The sequence below is a fragment of the Vulpes lagopus genome, chromosome 5 (assembly GCF_018345385.1).
Source record: "Vulpes lagopus strain Blue_001 chromosome 5, ASM1834538v1, whole genome shotgun sequence".
NCBI lineage: Eukaryota > Metazoa > Chordata > Mammalia > Carnivora > Canidae > Vulpes > Vulpes lagopus.
In genome coordinates, this window is record NC_054828.1 from 27,528,175 (window position 1) to 27,551,504 (window position 23,330).

Sequence of the window (23,330 nt, forward strand, 5' to 3'; positions counted from 1 at the left end):
ATCATGTTGCCCTTCTATAGCCCTGTTTACTTCCCTCCTATCTCCACCTGCTGTTTAACCCATAGCAACCACTAATCTAGTCTCCATTTCTGTAATATTATTACTTCAAAAAATTATATAAATGGAATCATATGGTATGTAACTTCTGGAGATTGGATTTTTTGACTCAGCATAATTCTCTGGAGAGTCATCTATGTTGTTGCATATATTAATAGTTCATTCCTTTTCATTGTTAAGCAGTATTCTATGCTTTGGGTGTAACACAGTTTGTTTAACCATTCATGGATTGAAGATCACCTAGGTTATTTCCAGTTTTAAGATCTTAAATATAAAACTATTGTAAATTATATGTTTTTGTGTGAAACTAAGTCTTCATTTCTATAAATGCCCAGGAATGCAGCTTTTGGATCAAATGGTAGTTGCATAATTATTTTTTAAGAAAGTGCCAAACTATTTTCCCAAGAATCTATACCATAGTGCATTCCCACCAACAATGTGTGAGTGATCAGTTTTTCCACCTCTTTGTCCACACTTAATGGTGTCACTATTTTTTATTTTAACCATTCTGATATGTGTATAGTGTGATATCAGTGTCTAGTTGCATTTCCCTAAATTAATGAAATAGAACATATTTTTATATGATTATTTGCCATATATATTTCTTTGGTGAAACATGTCCTTGTATCTTTTGCCCATGTTCTCATTGAATTGTTTTCTTTTTTAATCTTGAGTATTATGCATTCTTTATGTATCTTAGATACTGGTCCTTTATCAGATATGTGGTTTGCAGGTATTTTCTCCCACTATGTAATTTGTGTTTTCATCTTCTTATCAGGATCTTTCTCAGAGCAAAAGTTTAAGTTTAGATGATTTGCAGTTTCTCAGTTTCTTTTATGGCTTGTGTTTTTGGCTTTAAGTCTAAAAATTCTTTGCATAACTCTCAGTCCCAAAGATTTTCCTAGGTTTTATTCTAAAAATATTATAGTTTTATGTTTCACATTTAATGCCATGATCCATTTTGAATCAGTTGCTACATAAGGTATGACGTTTACATCAAGCTTCATTTTTTTGCCTATGGGTCTCCAATTGTTTCAGTACCATTTGTTGAAAAAGTGCTCCCATCTCCTTCAAATTGATTCTTTACATTTGTGAAAAATCATTTGGACATATATGAGAGGGTCTGTTTCTTGGTTTTATATTCTTTTACATTTGTTTATATGTCTATCTTTGCCCTCATACCACACAGTTTTTATTACCATAGCCATATAATAAGTCTTTAACTCAGACTGATTTTATTCACTTTAGCCTGCCTTTTCAAAATTGTCTTACCTATTTAGTCTCCGTGCCTTTCCATATACATTTTAGAATAGTCTACTTATTTTCACAAAAAGTTTTGCTGGGGTTTTGATAGGAATGACATTAAACCTGGGAAGAATTGACATCCTTACTATATTGAGGCTTCCAATCCATGAATATGGTATGTCTTATTTAGATCTTCTTTGATTTCTTTTATCAGCATTTTGTAGTTTTCAGCATGTAAGTTCTGTACCTGTTTTATCAGATTTACAACTGCAAAATACAAAATATTTCCCCTTCTTTTTTTTAGTTACTGTAAATGATTTTGTAGTTTTAATTTTGCCATAAATATGTTCATTGCAAGTATATAGAATTATTGATTTTTGAATGTTTATCATATCTGTGACCTTGCCGAACTCACTTACCAGTTCTAGAAGTTTTTCTGCAGATTCCATGAAATTTTCTATGTAGACAAGCATGTTATTTGAAGATAAGGATTGACAAGCATGTTATTTGAAGATAAGGATTTTATTTCTTCATGATCGATCTGTATGCCATTTCTTGCCTTATTACACCAGTTAGTACTTCAGTGTTATGTTGAATAAGAATGGTGAAAGTTCTTTCTTTATTCCAATCTTAGGGGAAAAGCAGTCAATCTACCACCATTTAGCATACTGTTATCTGTAGAATTTTTTGGATGCTTTTTATCAAGTTGGGGAAGTTTCTCTCTCTTCTTATATTTCTGAGAGTTTTTATGATGAATGAAAATTAAATTTTTGTCAAATGCTTTTTCTGCATCAATTAATGTAAAGGTTCTTTTTCCTTTAGCCTGTTATTATGATTGATTATACTGATTGATTTTTTAATATGACCCAGCCTTGCATTCCTGGAATCACTCAGATAATTTTAAATGAGAAAGTAGAGGTTAAGGGGTAAGATCTATATTTCCATTTTCATTCTCCAGTGAAATTATTTAAAGCACTACAATAAGGAATTTTAGAATCTTTTACAGCCTTAGTTTTCTTCATTAAAAAAATTTTGCTTACTGAATGTTGGTTCACAATCCTCCTGGGAGCTACCTAGGTGTAATTTGAAATAGTCCTTGTACTCAGAGGGCAAGAAGAGACAAAAAAGAAAGATAAGCCACTCCAAGTTGGTAAGTGGAGGTTTTATTAGGCAAAGGGAACTTACATATGAGACTTGTCTTGGACAGCAGCAAGATAAGCCACTCCAAGTTGGTAAGTGGAGGTTACTGGAGTGCAAAGGCTAAAAGATAAAATTCCACTGGGATCAGTCCAATGAGGCATATAAAAGTGTGTAGCACAGATTCACATGGATTCCATGAAGGAGCAAGAGGATGGCTGTTGTATTATCCAATTTATCCTAAATATTTCAACAATTAGTTATGCAATACATTTTTTTTTAAAAAAGGAAACTAGTAACTTCATGATAAAAAGAAGCAAAACAATAGGCTACTTAGATGTTTAATAAAGAACCATGGAAAGTGATAGTTAAGAGGCCCCTTCTGGAGTCAGAGCAAGCCTTAAAGACATCCCAAATGCCTTGCAAAGGAGTCCAAATTTAATTCGATCAGACTGTAATAAAATTTATAACCCTAGGCCATTGTCAAATCAATAGAGGAGTTAGCAAATAATGGAGGCTAACATGTAGATGATGCCAACAGAGACAGACCAACTAGAAACTTAACAAGAAGATCAGGGACAGAGACAGTTAAAGATAGCCTGGCTAAATCCATTGTCATCCCAAGAGAATGATTTAGAGAGATTATGAACATGCTGATGGTAAATGAGTCAGTGTAATCATGCATATACCCTGAGGAATAATATCAGAGGCTATACACTGCAAGGGAAATAGATTTCATGGAAACTGTCCAGAGGAAGGAAGGGAGGAAGGAAAGATGGAAGAAGACAAGGAAGGAAGAATGAAAAAGAGAGAAAGAGAAGGGAAGGGAAGGGAAGGGAAGGGAAGGGGAAGGAAAAGGAAAGGAAGACCACAATAAGCCCTAATGTGGGGAGGATCAGTATTATGAGTTGTTATAATATAGTATCTTAAATGTCCAGTTTTCAACAACAAGAATTTGACTCTCAAAGAAATAAGAAAGTGTGACTCATCTGTAGGTAAATATAGCAAGCAAAAGAAGCCTTTAAGAACAGTTTATAATTTCTCTATTCTTATTATTAATCTCTATTGATGAGACATTGTCATTATACATTCCTTTACTTCTTTAGACATAGTTTCCTTTAGAGTTAAGATGGTAGAGGAGTAGAGGGACCTTATGCTTGCCTCATCTCTTGAACACAGCTAGATAAATATCAAATCATTTTGATCACCCAAGAAATTGATCTGAGGACTGGGAGAACAAACTGCATATCTAGAGGTAGAAAAACGGCCACATTGTGGCAGGTAGGAGTTGCAGAGAATTGATTTGGGGAGAAAAAACTGCAGGTGCTGCAGAAGGGTGGGAGCCCTAATCATGGAGAGAGGAGTAAGAGAGAAAGAGTGAAAGCAGCACACAGGGGATTGCACAAGAAAAACTATTCCTCAAAATTATTGACTAGGAAAAGGAGAGGAGCTGCCTACCACAAGTTTTTGTCAAGCAGTGGAGCTCAAAGTCTGAAGTTTTAGAAGTCCATGCCATTGCCACAGTCATGACTGGTGGGCTTAGTGGTGCTCCAGTGAGGAAGGAGGGCAGAGGCCTGGGAGCAGGCAGTGTGGTCTGAGGATCCCCTGGGTCCCACAGGGAGAAACAGTTCCTCTTCTTGGAATGCATTTGGGAGTGGTGGCATGGCCTCTCCAGGAACAAAAGGGCTGGCAGGCACCAACGTGCTGCCCTGTTTACTAGCAAAGAAACTGGCTTAGGACAGCAAACATTGGTGCTAGCTTTTTTTTTTTTTTTTAAAGATTTTATTTATTTATTCATGAGAGAGAGAGAGAGAGAGAGGCAGAGACATAGGCAGAGGGAGATCCCAGGACCTCGGGATCATGACCTGAGCCAAAGGCAGATGCTCAACCACTGAGCCACCCAGGTGCCCTGGTGCTAGCTTTTTGCTCTGATTTACCATAAACTCCAAACCACTGCATGGTCATGCTACTGTGTAGTCATGTGAATCTTTTCTGTGGCAAACCAGCACCAGCCACAGCATGACAAGACCCTCCCCCAGAGGATCAGTGAGGGGCCATGCCACAGGGGTCCCTAAAATTTGGAGTTTTGATACCCAGCTGTTCTTCTGAGATAAAACACAGGAGTACTGTGTTGCTTGGAAGGCAGATACATTGGACACAGGCTGAAGGCAGTGATCTGATGAAAGCTGGGGACACAAGAGGGGAGATTGTTTGCTCTTCTATAAGAGCTTCCTGAAAGAATGATAGGTGCAAACTACCCCCTCCAGGGAGAAGAGTGGGTGAGCCATGCCACTTTGCCCCCCCCCCCCCACCATCAGCACTGACCAGCTTCAGTGAGCAACACAGTACTCCCCAGTGGAGGCTGGAGACGCTTACACCAAGCCCCACCCCTCTGTGCCCTGCAGGTGCATCTCCACCAGGGGAATCAGCACAGCAGGCCTCTCCTCCAAAAGACCAGCACAAACTCCTTGCACATACCAAGTCTACTGATGATATAGTGCTGAAAAGCGGGATCCCTGGGTGGCGCAGCGGTTTAGCGCCTGCCTTAGGCCCAGGGCGCGATTCTGGAGACCCGGGATTGAATCCCACGTCGGGCTTCTGGTGCATAGAGCCTGCTTCTCCCTCTGCCTATGTCTCTGCCTCTCTCTCTCTGTGTGTGTGTGACTATCATGAATAAATAAAAAAAATTTTTAAAGGGGTGCTGAAAAGCATCAGTTCTAGGGAAAATAGTATCTAGCGTCTTTTAACAAAAAGACCAAAACACACCCAGTTAAAACTTCCCACATAGTGGACAAGGTCCGAACACCCTCCACTGCAGGCAAGAAGAAACTGCAGAGGACTTACCTGAGAGAAAGAATAGCCAACATGCACCAGTCCTAAGACATATAGGACCTCTTCTTAATATAGCCGTATTCTCAGGAGCAGGAATATAGCAGTCTTTCCTAACAAACACACACGCAAAAAAAACAGTGATCTAGACAAAATGACAGGATGGAGGAATTCACCCCCAAAAGAAAGAACAAGAAGTAATGTCCAGGGATTTAATCAAAACAGATATAAGATGCCTGAACCAGGATTTAAAACAACAATCATAAGGGTATTATCTTGGCTTGAGAAAAGCATAGAAGACGCTAGAGAATCCCTTACTGTGGAGATAAAAGAATTAAAAACTATTCAAGCCAAAGTTTTAAAAAATTCTATAATTGAGATACAAAACCAACTGGATACAGTGACAATGAGGATTGAAGCAGAGGAATGAATCAGTGATATAGAAGATAAAATTACAGAAAATAATAAAGCTGAAAAGAAGAGGGAAAGAATCGTGAATGTAGACTTAGAGAACTCAGTGACTCCTTAAAGCATAATATTTGTGTCATAGGAATCTCAGAAAAAGAAGAAAGGGAAAAGGGGGCAGAAAGTTTGTGAGTAAATTATAGCTGAAAACTTCCCTAATCTGGGGAAGTAAACAGACATCAAAATCCAGGAGGCACGGAGAACTCGCATCAAATTCAACAAAAGCTGGCCCACATATCATAGTCAAATTCACAAAATACACAAACAAGGAAAGAATCTTGGAGGCAGCAAGGTGGGGCGGGGGGAAGTTCTTAATTTACAAGGGAAGACAGATTAGCTTTGTAGCAGATCTGACCACAGAAACTTGGCGCACCAGAAGAGAGTGCATGATATATATTCAACATGCTAATGGGAAAAATATGTAGCCAAAAATATTTTATCCAGCAAGCTATCATTCAGAACAGAAGGGGAGATAAAGAGTTTCCCAGACAAATAAAAGGTAAAGGAGTTTGTGACCATTAAACCAGCCCTGCAAGAAATATTAAAGGGGCCTCTTTGAGTGGAAAAGAAAGCCAAAACAACAAAGACTAGAAAGGAACAGAGAATTTTCACCAGAAACATTAACTTTACAGAATTTAAGTAAAAATTTGATGGGAACCAAACTAAACCCCCCAAAAGTGGATTTCTTTACTTCTTTGAACTAAAATATGTACTTATATTTTTTAAATGTGTACCATAAATACTTGAACTAAAATGTTTAGAATAGCTCCTTTAATTCCTTTATCTGCTATGTTGGTCTATATATACTTGCTGGGTTTTTTCCTATCATATTATTTAAAAGATAATTAAAAGGTGATAATTATAACAATATATAATTGTACTTGTGATGTATAGATGTAACATGTAAAATGCTTATAGCACTAAAGAGAGAAGGAAATAGAACTATATAGGAATAATATTTCTGTATTTATCTGGAAATAAGCAGTTCAACAATAGTAGTTGGAAACTTTGATACATCACTCTCAATAAGGAAGAAAGCAAATAGAACATCAACAAAGAAATAGAAAACTCCAACAAAACAAAAATCAAACTAAGGTTAACAGGTATCTATAAAGCACTCTACCAAACAACAGTAGAATACATAGTTTTCTCAATTGTACATGAATTATCCTCTAGGATAGACCATATGTTAGGCCATAAAACAAGTCTTAATACATTTAAAAGGATTCAAATCACACAGAGTATATTCTCCCACCAGAATGCAATTGTTAGGAATCAATAAAAGAAGAAAATTTGGGAAATTCACAAGTATATGGAAAATGAACAACACACTCCCCAATACCAGTGCGTCAAAGAAGAAGAGAATACTCTGAGGTTAAGGAAAATGAAAACACAATGTGCCAAAATTTATAAGATGCCAGTTCAATCAGTAGTTACATGGAAATAATAGCTGTAAATGTCTATATATATATTTTTTAAAAAGATCTTAAATCACTAACCTAATCTTTCACTTATGACACTGAAAAAAGAGAAGCAAACTAAACCTAAAGTAAGAGGAAAGAAAGAAATTACAAAGCTTAGTACAGGAATTAATAAAAAAAAAATGGGAAAACAATAGAGAACATCCAAAAAAAAAAAAAAACCCCAAAAGGTTGGTCTTTCACAATATCAACAAAATCGGTAAAACTTTAGCTAGTCAGAGAGAGAGAAGTCAAATTACTAAAAACAGGAATGAAAGGGGGGATGCTACTACCAATCTTACAAAAAATAAAAGATTCTGAAGGAATATTATGAGAAACTAAATGTCAAAAATTATATAACTTGGGTAAAGTCAGTAAATTCCCAGAAAGAAAATAGTGAAACTAACAAGGAAAAATAGAAAATATATCTTTAATGAGTAAAGAGATTGAGTTAGTGATTTTAAAACTCTCATACAGATAAGTTGAGGCCCAGGTGGCTTTAGTTGTAAATATTTCCAATGTTTAAAGATAAATTGATACACATTTTCACAAGCTCTTTCAAAAACAAAAGAGAATGTTCCCCAGTGAAGCCAGTATTACCCTGATGCCCAAAGATAGCATGAGAAAACTGTAGATCAATATCTCTTATGTATTTAGATGAAAAATCCTCAAGGAAATATTAGAAAAGTGAATCTAACTATATAAAATGAATTTTTACCATGATCAAGTGGATGTATCCCCAGAATGCAAGGTTGTTCTAATGCCTGAAATCCAATTATGAAATATATCGTATCATTAGAATAAGGAATAAAAACCAATGATCACCTCAATAGATGCAGAAAAAGCATTTGACAAAATCCAGCACCATTTTGTGATAAAAACAATATAAACTAGGAATAGATGGGAACTTTACTGGGACTCCTGGGTGGCTCAGTGGTTGAGCGTTTACCTTCGGCTCAGGGAGTGATCCCAGGTCCAGGGATTGAGTACCACATCGGGCATTCTGTAGGGAGCCTGCTCTCCCTCTGCCTCTCTCTGTGTGTCTCTCATGGATAAATAAATAAAGTCTTAAAAAAAAAAAAAGATGGGAACTTTACCATCTATGAAAATCCCTGAGTTAACATCATACTTAATGTTGAAATACTGATTGAATGTTTTCCCCCTTTCTGATCAGTAACAAGATAAAAATGCCCTCCTCCTCTCTTCTGTTCAACATTTTTACTAGAGGTTCTCGCCTGAGCAATTTAAAGTAAAAAAGAAATAAAAGATATTCAGATCGATAAAGAAGAAAAACTATCTTTATTCATAGATGACATTATCTTGGATATGGAAAATCCTAAGGGATATGCTAAAAAAAACCCTAAATTAATACATAAGTTCATTAAGGTTACAGCACAAGATCAATATACAATAATTAGTTATATCTCTATGTATTAGCAATGAACAATCCAAAGATGAAAATAAAACAATTCCATCAAATGGGATTGCATCCAAAGGGATTGCACCAAGAGGAGGTAAAATACTTAGGTATAAATTTAACAAAAGAAGTGCACTCGGTGTTATACTATATGTTGGCAAATTGAATTTAAATAAAATAAATAAAAAATATTCATTGTTTCTAATGCTTGAGTAATATTCTATTGTATGTATATATATATATATACATACACCACATCTTCTTTATCCATTCATCTTTCAATGGACACCAAAGCTCCTTCCACAGTTTGGCCACTGTGGACATTGCTGCTATAAACATGGGGGTGCAGGTGTCTTGGTCTTTCAAGCATCTGTATCTTTGGGGTAACTCCCCAGGAGTGCAATTGCTGGGTCATAGGGTAGCTCTAATTTTTATTTATTTTTATTTTTATTTTTTGTATATTTTTTTATTGGAGTTCAAATTTGCCAACATAGAGTATAACACCCAGTGCTCATCCCATCAAGTGCCCCCCTCAGTGCCCGTCACCAAGTCACCCCATCCCCCCACCCACCTCTCCTTCCACTACCCCTTGTTCATTTTACAGAGTTAGGAGTCTCTCATGTTCTGTCACCCTTTCTGATATTTCCTACTCATTTTCTCTCCTTTCCCTGTATGGATGTAATAATAATAATAATAATAATAAATATGAAATAAGGAAAAATTAAATAAATAAAAAGGAAGTGCAAAACTAGTGCTTTACAAAACTAGAAAACATTGTTAAAAAAATTTTTAAAAGACCTAAGTAAATAGAAAGACATCCTGTATTCATGGATTAGAAGACTGAACATTGTTAAAGGGCAACACAACCCCAAATTGATCTATAGATCCAATACAATGCCTATCAGAAGTTGGTTTCTTTGTGGAAATTGCCAAGATGATGTAAAATTAATATGCAAGCTCAAGTGACCTAGAGTAGCCAAAACAATCTTGAAAAAGAACAAAATCAGAACTAACAACACTTCCCAATTTCAAAACTGGCTATAGAAGTACAGTAATCCATATAGTGTAATATCAGCATGAAAAAAAGACATACAAGCCAGTGGAACATAATTGAGAATCCAGAAATAAACTCTTAAATTTGTAGTCAAATGGTTTTCAAAAAATCGATGCCAATACAATACATCTACATGGAAAAGAATGAAGTTGGATTCTTATCACATACCATATGCAGTAATTAAAGTGGGTTATAGGCCTGTATATAAGAGTTAAAATGACAAAACTCTTAATGAGAAAACATAGAAGTAAATCTTTGTGACCTTGGGTTAGATAATGCTTTCTTTTTTTTGTTTTAAAGATTTTATTTATTTATTCATGAAAGAGAGGCAGAGACACAGGCAGAGGGAGAAGCAGGCTCCATGCAGGGAGCCTGACGTGGGACTCGATCCTGGGTCTCCAGGATCATGCCCTGGGCTGAAGGCAGCGCTAAACCACTGAGCCACCCAGGCTGCCCAGGTAATGCTTTCTTAGATCTACATCAAAAGCATAAGCCACAGAAGAAAAAATAGATTAAGAAGATTTCCTCAATTTTTCCAACACCATTTGTTGAAGAGACTTTTTTCCATTGGGTAGTCTTTCCTGCTTTGTCAACGATTAGTTAACCATGTAGTTGTGGATCCATTTCTGGGTTTCCTATCCTGTTCCATTGATCTATGGGTCTTTGTGCCAGTACCATTCTGTCTTGATGACCACAGCTTTGTAATATAGCTTAAAGTCTAGAACTGTGATGGCTCTAGCTTTACTTTTCTTTTTCAAGATTGCTTTGCTCTTCGGGATATTTTGTGGTTTCATGCAAATTTTAGGATTGTTTGCTCTAGCTCTGTGAAAAATGCTGGTGGTATTTTGATAGAGATTGCATGAAATGTGTAGATTGTTTTGGATAGTTAGACATTTTAACAAAATTTGCTCTTCCAATCCATGAGCATGGGATGTTCTTCTATTTCTTTGTGTCGTCTTCAATTTTTTTCATAAGTTTTCTATAGTTTTCAGAGTACAGATCTTTTACTTTTGGTTAGGTTTACTCCTAGGTATCTTATGGCTTTGGGTGCAGTGGTAAATGGGATCGCTTCCTTGATTTCTCTTCCTGCTGCTTTGTTGTTGATTTATAGAAATGCAACAGATTTTTATATCCTATGACTTTAGTGAATTCCTGTATTAGTTCTAGCAATTTTTTGGTGGAGTCTTTTGGGTTTTCTATATAGATATCATGTCTTCTGCAAAGAGCAAAAGTTTGACTTCCTCTTTGCTGATTTGGATGCCTTTTATTTCTTTGTTGTCTGATTGCTGAGGCAAGGATTTCCAGTACTATATTGAACAACAGTGGTGAGCGTGGACATCCCTGTCGTGTTCCTGACCTTAGGGGGAAAGCTCTGTTTTTCCCCATGGAGGATGATATTAGCTGTGGGTCTTTCATATATGGCCTTTATGGTGTTGAGGTATGTTTCCTCTATCCCTGCTTTGTGGAGGGTGTTTATCAAGAAAGGATGTTGTGTTTTGTCAAATACTTTTTCTGCATCATTATTTCTCAGCCATAAAAGAGAACAAAATCTTGCCATTTGTAATGATGTGGATGGAGCTAGAGTGTATTATGCTAAGCTAAATATAAGTCAATTTGAAAAGGACAAATATGATATGATTTTACTCCTATGTGGAATTTAAGAAACAAAACAGATGAACAAGGGAAAAGAAAAAGAAGAGAGGGAGTAAACCATAGAAGAGACTCTTAACTACAGAGAACAAACTAAGGGTTGCTGGAGAGCAGGTGGACAGGAGATGGTATAAATGAGTGCTGGGTATTAAGGAGGGCACTTGTGATGAGTACTGGGTGTTGTATGTAAGTGATGTATCACTAAATTCTACTCTTGAAACTAATATTCACTATGTGTTAACTAACTGGAATTTAAATAAAAAGAAACAAAAAAAAAACAGTTGAATTGTACCTTTAAGTGGGTGAGTTGTGTGGTATGTAAATTATAATCCAATAAAGCTATTGCCAAAAAAAGTGATGCTCCATTTTGTATTCCTGCTGGCAGAGTGTATGAAATTACTTTGCTTATTTTAATGTTAATATGCCCTAAGAAATTTGCCAATCTGATAAACTATAACCATGGTTCAGGTGAAAGAGATTTTGCTTCCATGTGGCCATTTAGCAGTGCCTAGAGACTTGTTTTTTAGAAGATTATTTATTTATTTGAGAGAGAGAGAGCATGCACAAGTGGGGGGAGGGGCAGAAGAGAGAGAGAGAGAGAGAAGCTGACTCCCTGCTGAGCATGGAGCATGACACAGGGCTCTGATCCCAGAACCCTAAAATGGTGACCTGAGATGAAATCAGACACTTAACCGACTGAGCCACCAAGGCACCCTGGAGACATTTTTGATTGTCCCAAATGGGGTAGGAGGATGCTGTTGATCTCTAATGAGTAGAGCATATATCCTATAATGCATAAGACACATCCTTTGACCAAATAATTATCCAACCCAAAAGGTCAGTAGTGTCAAGATAAAGAAATCCTGGACTAAAAGAACATCTTGTTTCATTTATATTCATTTAAGTATTAGTAGGGGTAATTTTTTTCCCTGTATGTTTACTAATGAGTTGTATTTTGTAAATCTTCTGTTTGTACCATTAGTTCATATTTCTCATCAATTCATATGAGTTCCTTTTGATAGTAAGATTTAACCATTGTATTTATTGAGTTTCTTTAAAAATTTATTTTTAGGGCAGCATGGGTGGCTGAGCAGTTTAGCACCGCCAAGGTGTGATCCTGAAGACCTGGGATCGATGTTGGGCTCCCTGCATAAAGCCTGCTTCTCCCTCTGCCTTTGTCTCTGCCATTCTCTCTCTGTGTGTCTCTCATGAATAAATAAATAAAATCTTTAAGAATAAATAAATAATTTTTAAAAACTTGAGTATGGTTTACACACAATGTTGCATTAGTTTCAAGTGTACAATGTATTGATTCAACAAGGTTCTACATGAGGCTGTGCTCACCACAAGTGTAATTACTACTTGTCATCATACAAACTGAGTTTATATTCTTTCAGTTGTTTCCTTGTAAGTTTAGGTTTACATTGACTATTGATAAGTTTATTTGGTTATATATCATTTTTAACTATCTAGTCTAGACAGTTCTTCCCCTATGTGCTCACTCCTACCCCAGTAATTTCATTTTTATTAAATTCTCTTTTCTTAGAATTTTATTTTTTTCATGTCTAACTTTTTAAATACATGTAGAACTTATTATAATGTGTAATTATGATATAAAGAAGACTTTTTTTTTCCTAAATAGCAATATCCTCCTTTTGAAAAAACATTTGGCTTAGAGAGCATTTTTGAGGCTAAGATAACTTTCAAAAAATTAAGCTTACCACAGGTTTATGCAAGAGAGGGAATATGATTTTATTCCTTATCTTCCTTAACTATGAAGTACAATAATATTCTATAAGGTAGTTAGGTGTTTGTAACTCACCTAACTCAGGACAAAGCAGAAGTCATGTCAGTCTTGCAGAAATATATAAAGAAATATTAATGATAGAAATGGAAGTTGTTTGCAGTTTGGAATTATTAATAAGTCTTAAATTAATGAATTTTTGATATGATTAGAGAGTTGGAGAAAGTGATACTGTGTGTATATGTGTGTTTGGTAAGAAGGACATAATTTCTAATTAAGAAATTAAAAGAGGTTGTTGGTTCATAACATAATACAGAAATTCATGAGTCTCTGATAATAGATCAGTTAAATAAATGGGAATAAATATAGATATCTTCCTATTATCGTACAGATGGAGAATGAGTTAGATTCTGCTCGCTCTGAAATAGAACTCCTCAGGAGTCAGATGACAAATGAGAGAATCTCCATGCAGAATCTAGAAGCTTTGCTGGTGGCCAATCGAGACAAAGAATATCAGTCTCAGATAGCACTTCAAGAAAAAGAATCTGAAATTCAGCTTCTTAAAGAACACCTTTGTTTGGCAGAAAATAAAATGTGAGTTGATTAGCAATATAATAGCATAAAGTCATATTTTTAAAATTGTTGATAGGTTAGTAGAATTTTATAGGTTAGTAGAATTTTAAAGCTGGAATTTAGACAATTTAGTGCCCATCTTTTGCCATTCATTAAACTGAGGACCAGAAATATTGCGATTTGCCCAAGATATAGTACTCATTTCTATTATATGTTTATCTAAATTTACCTAAACTTAAATTTAACCATCAACAAAGATGATAGTTAAATTTAAGTTAACCAAAAAAAAATTTTTTTTTAAGTTAACCATCTTTGTTGATGGTTAAATTTAACCATCAGAGCTTTGGATATAATAGAATATCTGACCTAAAATATTACCTTTTAGAAATATTACAGCAAGTTTTTGGAAAAAAAATAAGCACTTCCGAAACCAGAATAATTTTTCTGTTTATGGACCCACCTGGTATTGCTGCCTAGACTTTAGACTTGTCTCAGTATTTCCTTATATACCTGTTAAGTATATATTGGGTACCTGGAAGAACTCCCATAGAATACTAAAGACCCTTAGGACACTGATTTTGGTTTTGTTTTTTTTAAAGCATCCCTAGCACCATTAGCATCTTACTATAAGACCATTGGCTAGAAGGTTGGGCAGAAATGCCTGCCTGGATAGTGAATGTTTTATTATTAAATTTGGTGACCTCTCACAAAAACTGATGGGGACTATAGTCTCTGTTGTTATGTGTCCCATCTATAACACCAGCTTCAACTCTGCCCTCCCATCTGATCACGGGACCTGGGGAAGGATAGGAATCATGGTCTCAGGAATTAGTCATTCCTGGGAGCACCTGACTGAGCAAAGGCTACAAAGCCAAGGCCAGTTTCCTTGAGAAACTGTTTTCAGGTTATGGCAGCTGTGAGTCATTCTTTTTAGTCACTGTAGCTGGGATTTTGTAATATTTTCAACTGGTTTTGCAGGATCACTTGCTCAAGCTGTTAGGTGGAAATCTACCCTAATGAGATATGCCCAACCTCCCCGCCCCCCACCTTTAGGGGTACATTGTGTTTTAGACTGGTTGGTAAGTACAATCATTTAGAACTGGTAAGCATAATAAACTTTTGTGTTCTTAATCTCTATAAAGTTTAGATTTCAGCAGTCAACAGTACTGTCCTGAAGGCAAGCAAAGAGGATAGAATGTTCTGTGCAAGCAGCATTCATTGCTTTCATCATCCTCCTTATGATAATGTGCCTTATCACAGGATTTTTGAGGCATTGTTTGTCCCTAAGGAGGATCCTGTTAAATTGAAGACATATTACATTTTTAACAGTTTGTATATCAAATTTCATTATAAATTGCATGAATCAAATTTCATTATAAGTGTATACAAAACACTTGGTTTGGGACGCCTGGGTGGCTCAGCGATTGAGTGTTTGCCTTCAGCCCAGCTCATGATCCTGGAGTCCCGGGATCGAGTCCTGTGTCAGGCTCCCTGCATAGAGCCTGCTTCTCCTTCTGTCTGCCTATGTCTCTACCTCTCTCTCTCTGTGTCTCTCATGAATAAAACACACACACACACACACACACACACACACACACACACTTGGTTGATTTCATAAATATATATAATAGGACTAATAATGTTGATTATTTGGTTATAATACTACTTTGCATATAATACCTTAGAGTACTTTAAAAATAGATAATATAGATAGATAATAGGTAATATTATCCCATCTAAACATAGGGAAACAGATAAGGTTTAACTAATTGAATGGGACTGGGACAGCTTAGTCTTTTCAAGCAGACTACTTTCATATTTACTACACCTAAAATTGGCATATTTTAGATGTACTAATACAACCATAAAAATCACAGTTTGGCTTTGTTCCAGCTGAGGAACCATGGCCAACATGGTTTAATGTACTCTAGAAGTCCTAGCCATATTTTAAATTTAATCAACTGTCACACTTTTTTATACAGGGCCATCCAGAGTAGAGACGTGGCCCAGTTCAGAAATGTTGTAACACAATTGGAAGCCGATTTAGACATTACCAAACGACAACTAGGGACGGAACGCTTTGAAAGGTAAATTTGTCTTTATGCAATGTTTGGAAATCTGGAAGACATTGTTTTTTAGATAACAGCAACAGATTCTGGTAATTTCATGATGCTTAGCTTTTAAAGTATGAACCGAACTACAGTTTTATGACAGTATTAATAATATCACTGGATATAAAGTTTAAAAGCCTCACTATTTTGCTTCAGAGAGAGGGCTGTACAAGAACTTCGCCGCCAGAATTACTCAAGTACTGCTTATCATATGAGTTCTACAATAAAGCCAAATACAAAATGTCATTCACCAGAACGTACTCACCATCGATCTCCTGACCGAGGCCTAGATCGATCATTAGAAGAGTAAGTAGTTCAAAGATCCATTCTCTGGGGACCATATAGCAATGTACAGTGAATATTTGAGGGAGTAAGTTCAAATTAATTTATCATTAATAGTGCTATTTAAACACAATTACATGGTAAGGTACGTAGACATAAAAATATTTTAATCATTGGTTTTATATAAATTTTCTAAAATGAAAGATCTTTATTCTATCTAATATTTACATAAATTATATTTTTAAAATCTGACTTTATTCTAAAACTTAAATTATCCATATGCTTTCATTAGTAAAATATTGATTAATTATTATAGTACCATAATATGCTTTAGGGACATAGTTTATTTTTCAGAGGAAAATATTTTAGATGTAGTCCTATATGTCACAAATTTTGTAAAAGCATTTATATTTGGAAATAAATTCAAACTTAAAAGAAGTTATAAAAATAAACTAATGCAGAAAACGACTGTATACCTTTTACCCATACTCACTGTTGTTAAAGTTTTACCCCATTTGTTTTCTCTCTGTTAGAGACAACTGCTGTCTTATGTACTCACATTTTTGCATATGTTCCCTCTCTCTCCTTGCACACAGGTGCATGCACACACATGCATATACACATTTTAAAAACATAACCAGTATCTCCAGTTCCTAACTATCCTCCCAGATTTGCTCCTTCCCTTTTTCCATTTTGTATTTGTGTGTTCTTTCTTCTACAGTTGAGAACCCTGGTTCAACATCAACATGTTTATCAACAGTATGCACATAGTTACCCAGAATACATTTAAAATAGCTTCAAAATTTCTCCACCTATGTCACTACATTAAACAGACCACTTAAAAGTTCATGATCCATTTGTAATTCCTGTGCACTACTTTGCCCAAATCTTGAGGGTATATAGTCAAATACTAAGTTTATAAATTACTTGGATTAATTTCTTTTTTCCCCTTTTGCTGTGATTATGATATGCATTTAAAATAACATTGGATTCCTTTACTTCAATTTGCTTTCATTTTTATTTTCCCCCTTCCTAGTTTTTTCCTTGATTTAGTTGTAGTTTTGAATATGTAGATTCATATACTTTTAAAGTCAAAACTCTGCAAAAAGTAATAGACAATTGTTACTTTCTCCTGAATGCCTTCCATCTCATGTCCCCCATATTCCTTTACATTACAAAGGCTCCATATTTTTTATTTTTTAGGACTATTCTGATGGCTGGTAAACTGGCTCTTCAAAGAAGGGGAGGGAAAAGCCCTTATTTGTAGCATTTATCAATTTCATTGGTGTAAACTGTCCACTGTGGCCAGTTTCCTGGCCAGTTAGTTTACTTGTTTCTTTCTTCTTTATTGAAGTGTAGTTGACATACATTGTTATCCTAGTCTCAGGTATATAATACAGTGATTACACGATTCTATAATTCTTTTTTTTTTTTTTTTTTTTTTTTTTAAATTTTTATTTATTTATGATAGTCACACACACACAGAGAGAGAGAGAGAGAGAGGCAGAGACACAGGCAGAGGGAGAAGCAGGCTCCACGCACCGGGAGCCCGACGTGGGACTCGATCCCGGGTCTCCAGGATCGCGCCCTGGGCCAAAGGCAGGCGCCAAACCGCTGCGCCACCCAGGGATCCCCCGATTCTATAATTCTATACATACATTGCACAGTTTCAAAGTACCATGAAGGTTTAACCACCAGGTCACAAAATTCCTGAATATTTACAATCAGCTGTGAGCCAGTTCCAGCATACCAATAGACTAGTGCCTATAAGAGCTCTTACTTTTAAGTATTTGCTTAATTTCATGTGAGTTTATTTTCCACATAAAATTTAGGTTCAGCTTGTCTAGCTCCATCTTAAAAAGCCTGTTGGAATTTTTATTAGCATCACATTCAATTTATAAATTAACTTGGGGATAACTGACATCTTAGTAATGTTGAGCTGTCCTAACCCAAAAAAGAGAGATGTCTTTCCATTTTTTCAGTCACTTTGTGTCATTCAAGAATGAGTTGTAGTTTTCTTTTTATCAGTTTTGAACATTCTTAAGTTTATTCCTAAATATTTTATCTTTAGGTTATTCTCCCCATTTTATCTTAAAAAATACTCTTTTTGCATGTTAATTTATCATCATGTTATCTTGCTAAAATTTTTTTTTAAGATTTTATTTATTTATTCATGAGAGACAGAGAGAGAGAGAGAGAGGCAGAGACATAGGCAGAGGGAGAAGCAGGCTACATGCAGGGAGCCCGATGTGGGACTCCATCCCGGTCTCCAGGATCATGCCCTGGACTGAAGGTGGCGCTAAACCGCTGAGCCACCAGGGCTGCCCTTGCTAAAAATTTTTTATTCTTTCATTAAGTTTTGGCATAGATTCTTTTTTTTTTTTTTTTTTATTTATGAGAGTCATACAGAGAGAGAGAGAGAGAGAGAGAGAGGCAGAGACATAGGTAGAGAGAGAAGCAGGCTCCATGCACCGGGAGCCTGACGTGGGATTCGATCCCGGGTCTCCAGGATCGCGCCCTGGGCCAAAGGCAGGCGCCAAACCGCTGCGCCACCCAGGGATCCCATGGCATAGATTCTTTAGGGGAGTCCAGATATATTATCATGTCACCTGCAAAAAAGAGATCATTTTATTTCTTCTCCTTTTTTTTATCTCTCAAATTGCATTGTCTAGTTAATTGCAATAGCTGATATCTTCAGAATAATGATAAATAGTAGTGGAGAAAATAGACATCCTTGTTTTGATTCTGACCTTAAGTGGAATGCCTCTAGGGTTTGTCAAATAAAAGTAAGATGCTGGCTTTAGGACTGAGATATAAATGTTTTATTATATCTATCCATTTTTATACTATCAAGATTTATTAGGAATGAGTGTTTAATTTTTTTCAAGGGCTTTTTCAGCATCTATAGAGATAAGGTTTTTCCCTTTAGAACTATTAATCTAAAAAAAGAACTATTAATATGTGAATTATATGAAAAGGTTTTCAGATATTGAACCATCTTTGAATTTATGGTATAAACCTTGGTCTTAGTGTATTCTATTCTTAATGTTCACTTATATTTTATTTTAGATTTGTGTATCAATATTCACAAGTGATATTGGCCTATAATTTTTTTCTTTGTACTCTCTTAGCAAGTTTAGATATCAATGTTATATATGCTGCAAAAAAAAGGAATTTGAGAGTTTTTAATATACTGTGCTTTGAAACAATTTATGTAGTTTGTGATTATCTAATCTCTAAGGGTTTGGTTGGGTTCACCTGTGAAGCCACACAGCCTTGGTTCTTCTTTTTTGTGAGGTATACTTCCTTGTTAAATTTTTCTGGTTTTTTAAAAATTGTTTTAGGCTTTCTATTTCTGTTTGTCTAAAAATTATTTCTTTTAGAGTTTTTTTAAAAAGATTTTATTTATTTATTTGAGAAAGAGAGAAAGCATGTACTAGCAGCGGAGAGGAAGAGGGAGAAGCAGACTCCTTGTTGAGCAGGGAGCCCAGTGTGGGGCTCTATCCCAGGACCCTGGAATCTTGACCTGAGCCGAAGGCAGACACTTAACCAACTAAGCCACAAGACACTTAACCGCCTCTTTCTAAGTTTTTAAATTTCTTTGCACAGAAGTAACCAACGCTGTATCTTATGAATTTTTAAATTTCCTCTACATCAATAGTCATATCCCGTAGTCATTTTTAAATTGTGTATATGTGCTTTCCTCTTCTGTTTCTTGGTTACCTTAGCCAGTGAATTGTTTACTTTGTTCATTGCTACAAAGAACAAGCATTTTGACTTATTGATTTATTTTTCTTTATCTTATTAGTTTCTGGTTTTGTTTATATTATTTCCTTCCTATGCTTTATTTACTTTGTTATTTTTCCCCTTAGTATATTAAGTTAGGAATTTAACTCATTTATTGCCATTCTTTAATTTTTATTGACGTAAGTATTTATTTCTATGAATTTTCCAGTGATCATTGCTCTAAATGTATCCCACATATTCTGATATGTAGTGTTTTCATTATCATGATTTTTTAGAAATTCTGTAATTTCTATTTGTTTTCACTTTTACCTAAGAGTTATTTGATGTAAAAGTCTTATAATTTTCAGTAAGAAGAACTTTTTGTGTTTCCATTTCATTTTTAAATTTATAGTGTTATTGCATTGTGTTTAGAGAGTATTGTTTATAATATTTTTTGTGGAAAATACCTATGTTTTCTTTGTACTTCAACACATGTTCAGTTTTTGTGGATAGTTTATGTGCATCAGAGAAGATATATTCTCCCTTATCAGAAATATATGTATAAAAAAAGAAATATATGTATAGATTTCTAAAAGATTTACCTTTTTGCTTTCATTTAGTTTTTTATGTCATTGCTTAATTTTTAAAAAAATGTTTTATTTGTTTATTCATGAGAGATACACAGAGAGAGGCAGAGACATAGGAAGAGGGAGAAGTAGGCTCCCCCTAGGGAGCCCTATGTGGGACTCAATACAGGAACTGCAGAATCATGCCCTGAGCCAAAGGCAGAAGCTCAACCACTGAGCCATCCAGGGGTCCTTGTCGTTGCTTAAGTTTTGTTCACTTGACCTGATTTACTAAGAAGGATGCTTAAAAATCTCCTATTATTATTTTTTTATTTCTTTTTATATCTCCTATAAATTTTATGTAGGTGGTTTAGTGTTTTATTTGTTGCATGGATATTCTGAACTGTTGTATTTTCATTGTGGGATGTGGATTTTATGAAGTGTGCTTTACTGATGCATTTAATTTTTTGAAGGTGGGAAGGGCTGGGTGTCTATGTCTACTTTGTTTAGTATTAGAGTTGCATGTACTTATTGTCTCCATCTGCCTTGCAAATCTTTGTCCATCTCTTTATCTTTAGCTTTTCTGAGTCACTGCATTTTAAGTATCTTTCTCATTTATAGTATGGATTTAAGTTTTGCTTTATGAGCCATTTTGAAATAATGAATGATTCAAATTTTTTCACATTATTGATATGACTGTGAAATTTGGTTTCAACTCTGTTATATTATGTTAACTGTGTTTATCATGTGACATTGTATCTCTCAGTTTGGCTATTTGCTTTTGGTCATTTCTTTTGATATTCAGGAAGGTCTGCATTTATTATACTAGTCACATTTCTATTAATAATTTTAATAGTGCCATTAATTCCCTTTTTCTTACTTAACCTTTTGCTGTTAGTTTTAAATGGTATATTTTGATTGCCACCTATTATCTAGACAATTAATCAATGTACTTTAATTTATTTTCCCTAACTACTGATCTGTTCACTGCCCCTATAGTTTTACCTTTTCAAGGTTGCTATATAAATGGAATCATGCATATAGCCTCTAGTGGCTGACTCTCATGCAGCACAATATATTTGAGATATATCCAGGTTGTTGTATGGATCAGATGTTGCATGTTCCTTTTAACTGCTGAGCAGTATTTCCTTGTATGTCTGTACCACGGTTTTGTTTGCTTTGTTATACTTTTTATTTTGGGATTACTACAGTCTCATAGGTGGTTGCAAAAATAGTACAGACAGGGATCCCTGGGTGGCGCAGCGGTTTGGCGCCTGCCTTTGGCCCAGGGCGCGATCCTGGAGACCCGGGATCGAATCCCACATCAGGCTCCCGGTGCATGGAGCCTGCTTCTCCCTCCGCCTGTGTCTCTGCCTCTCTCTCTCTCTCTGTGACTATCATAAATAAATAAAAATTAAAAAAAAAATAGTACAGACAATCCCAGATATCCTTACCCCAACTTCCCAATGGCAATATCTTACAAACCAGGAAATTGATATCACTACAATATGATTAACTAGGCCATAGGCCTTATTCAGATTTCATTCATTTTTATATGCACCCATATGTATGTGTGTGCAGTTTTCTACACAACACACATATACCACAATTACAAGAAAGATGCTATACTATATTGTTCATCAGCACCAAGGAACTTCTCCCCTCCTATGATACCTTTTTATAGTTACAGCCCTCCCTTCCCTCCTTCTCCCTAGCAAACACTAATTTGTTCTCCATATCTTTAATTCTGTCATTTTAGAATGTTATAAAAATGGAATCACACATAGCATGTAACATTTTGAGACTGGCTTTTTAAATTTAGCACAATGCCCATGAGATCCATCCAAGTTGTTGTATGTATCAATCATAAGGGACTCTTAACTATAGGGAACAAACTGAGGGTTGCTGGAGGGGCAGTGCATGGGGGGATGGGGTCACTGGGTAGTGGGCATTAAGAAGGGCTTGATAGAAAAAAAAAAAAAAAAAGAAGGGCTTGATAGAATGAGCACTGGGTGTTATATGCAGCTGATCAATCACTAAATTGCACCCCTGAAACTAATACTACACTATATGTTAACTAAATTGAATTTAAATAAAAATTTTTAAAGAAAAAAATAATTCATTCATTTTTATTGTTGAATATTATTTCATGTTATGGGTGTATCAAATTTTGCGAAAGCTGAATGAAAAAGATATATTGAATATATTTTCCTTCACAGAGGCTGGGAAAAAATTTTAAGTATTGCCAAAGTAATGTTAAAATGCGTTTTTTAATATTGGTGAAATCTTTGCATTAAATATATTAATCTGCAGTTTTTTTCTCTCTCATAGGAATCTTTGCTATAGAGATTTCTGACACATGAAAAGATTCTTCACATCCTTGGGAAAGGTCAAAGTTACAAACTGATTTTTTTTTTTGCTATATGATTGCATTTATCTTTTGAATGCTTGACAATGTTAAATGTATTTATTAACTTTGTGCCTCTGAATCTCTGTTCTCATGTGCCATATCGCAGTGATCTGAGATGACTTATAGAAACAAAATGCATATGGCTCTTTCTACCCATGCAGTAATAGTGAGTGTAAAATCTGCTTACTTCACTATTGAACACTGTTATGTTAACTATCCCGAGTAAATAAAGAAGCTTATAAAAAGAGGGAAAAGTGTTTTTACAAAACTGATTTCCTTTCCTTTCTTGATATCTCAAATAATTGGTTGGTTAAATTTTTTCTTTGTGATTTATGCTTTCATTGCTGGAGAAGTTGTGCCAAAATAGGCACAGTTTACCATTACTGGCCTGGGACCCAATATTCCATTTTGGAACCAACCTGACATAATTTCCAGGCCATAATCTGATTTTAAACAGCAGATAGTAGGAGTCTGTCAGAGTTTTTAAACCCATAGTATTGTACCACTAATTAATATACATTTTCTGCAATTGTGTTTACCCCTACCATATTTAGAAAGGTAGGTGATGCTATATTTGTTAAGAATGTAAGATTTTTTTTAAAAA

The 23,330-nt window shown here is 35.3% G+C and overlaps 1 protein-coding gene across 7 annotated transcripts in view; it reads left to right on the top strand.

Moving 5' to 3' along the window:
- TSGA10 (testis specific 10) overlaps positions 1 to 23,124 on the top strand; it is a 128,672-nt gene extending 105,548 nt beyond the window's left edge. For 5 of the 7 annotated variants that reach the window (XM_041754842.1, XM_041754841.1, XM_041754839.1 and 2 more), the window contains 4 exons: positions 13,450 to 13,652; positions 15,614 to 15,718; positions 15,899 to 16,048; positions 22,648 to 23,124. In XM_041754842.1, coding sequence (XP_041610776.1) covers positions 13,450 to 13,652; positions 15,614 to 15,718; positions 15,899 to 16,048; positions 22,648 to 22,672 — 483 coding nt within the window. In that variant the 3' untranslated portion in view covers positions 22,673 to 23,124. Of the gene's footprint in view, positions 1 to 13,449; positions 13,653 to 14,609; positions 14,711 to 15,613; positions 15,719 to 15,898; positions 16,049 to 22,647 lie in introns of those variants that run through there. The other 2 variants (XR_005987777.1, XR_005987778.1) reach the window with 2 other exon arrangements.
- Positions 23,125 to 23,330: the final 206 nt, after the last annotated feature.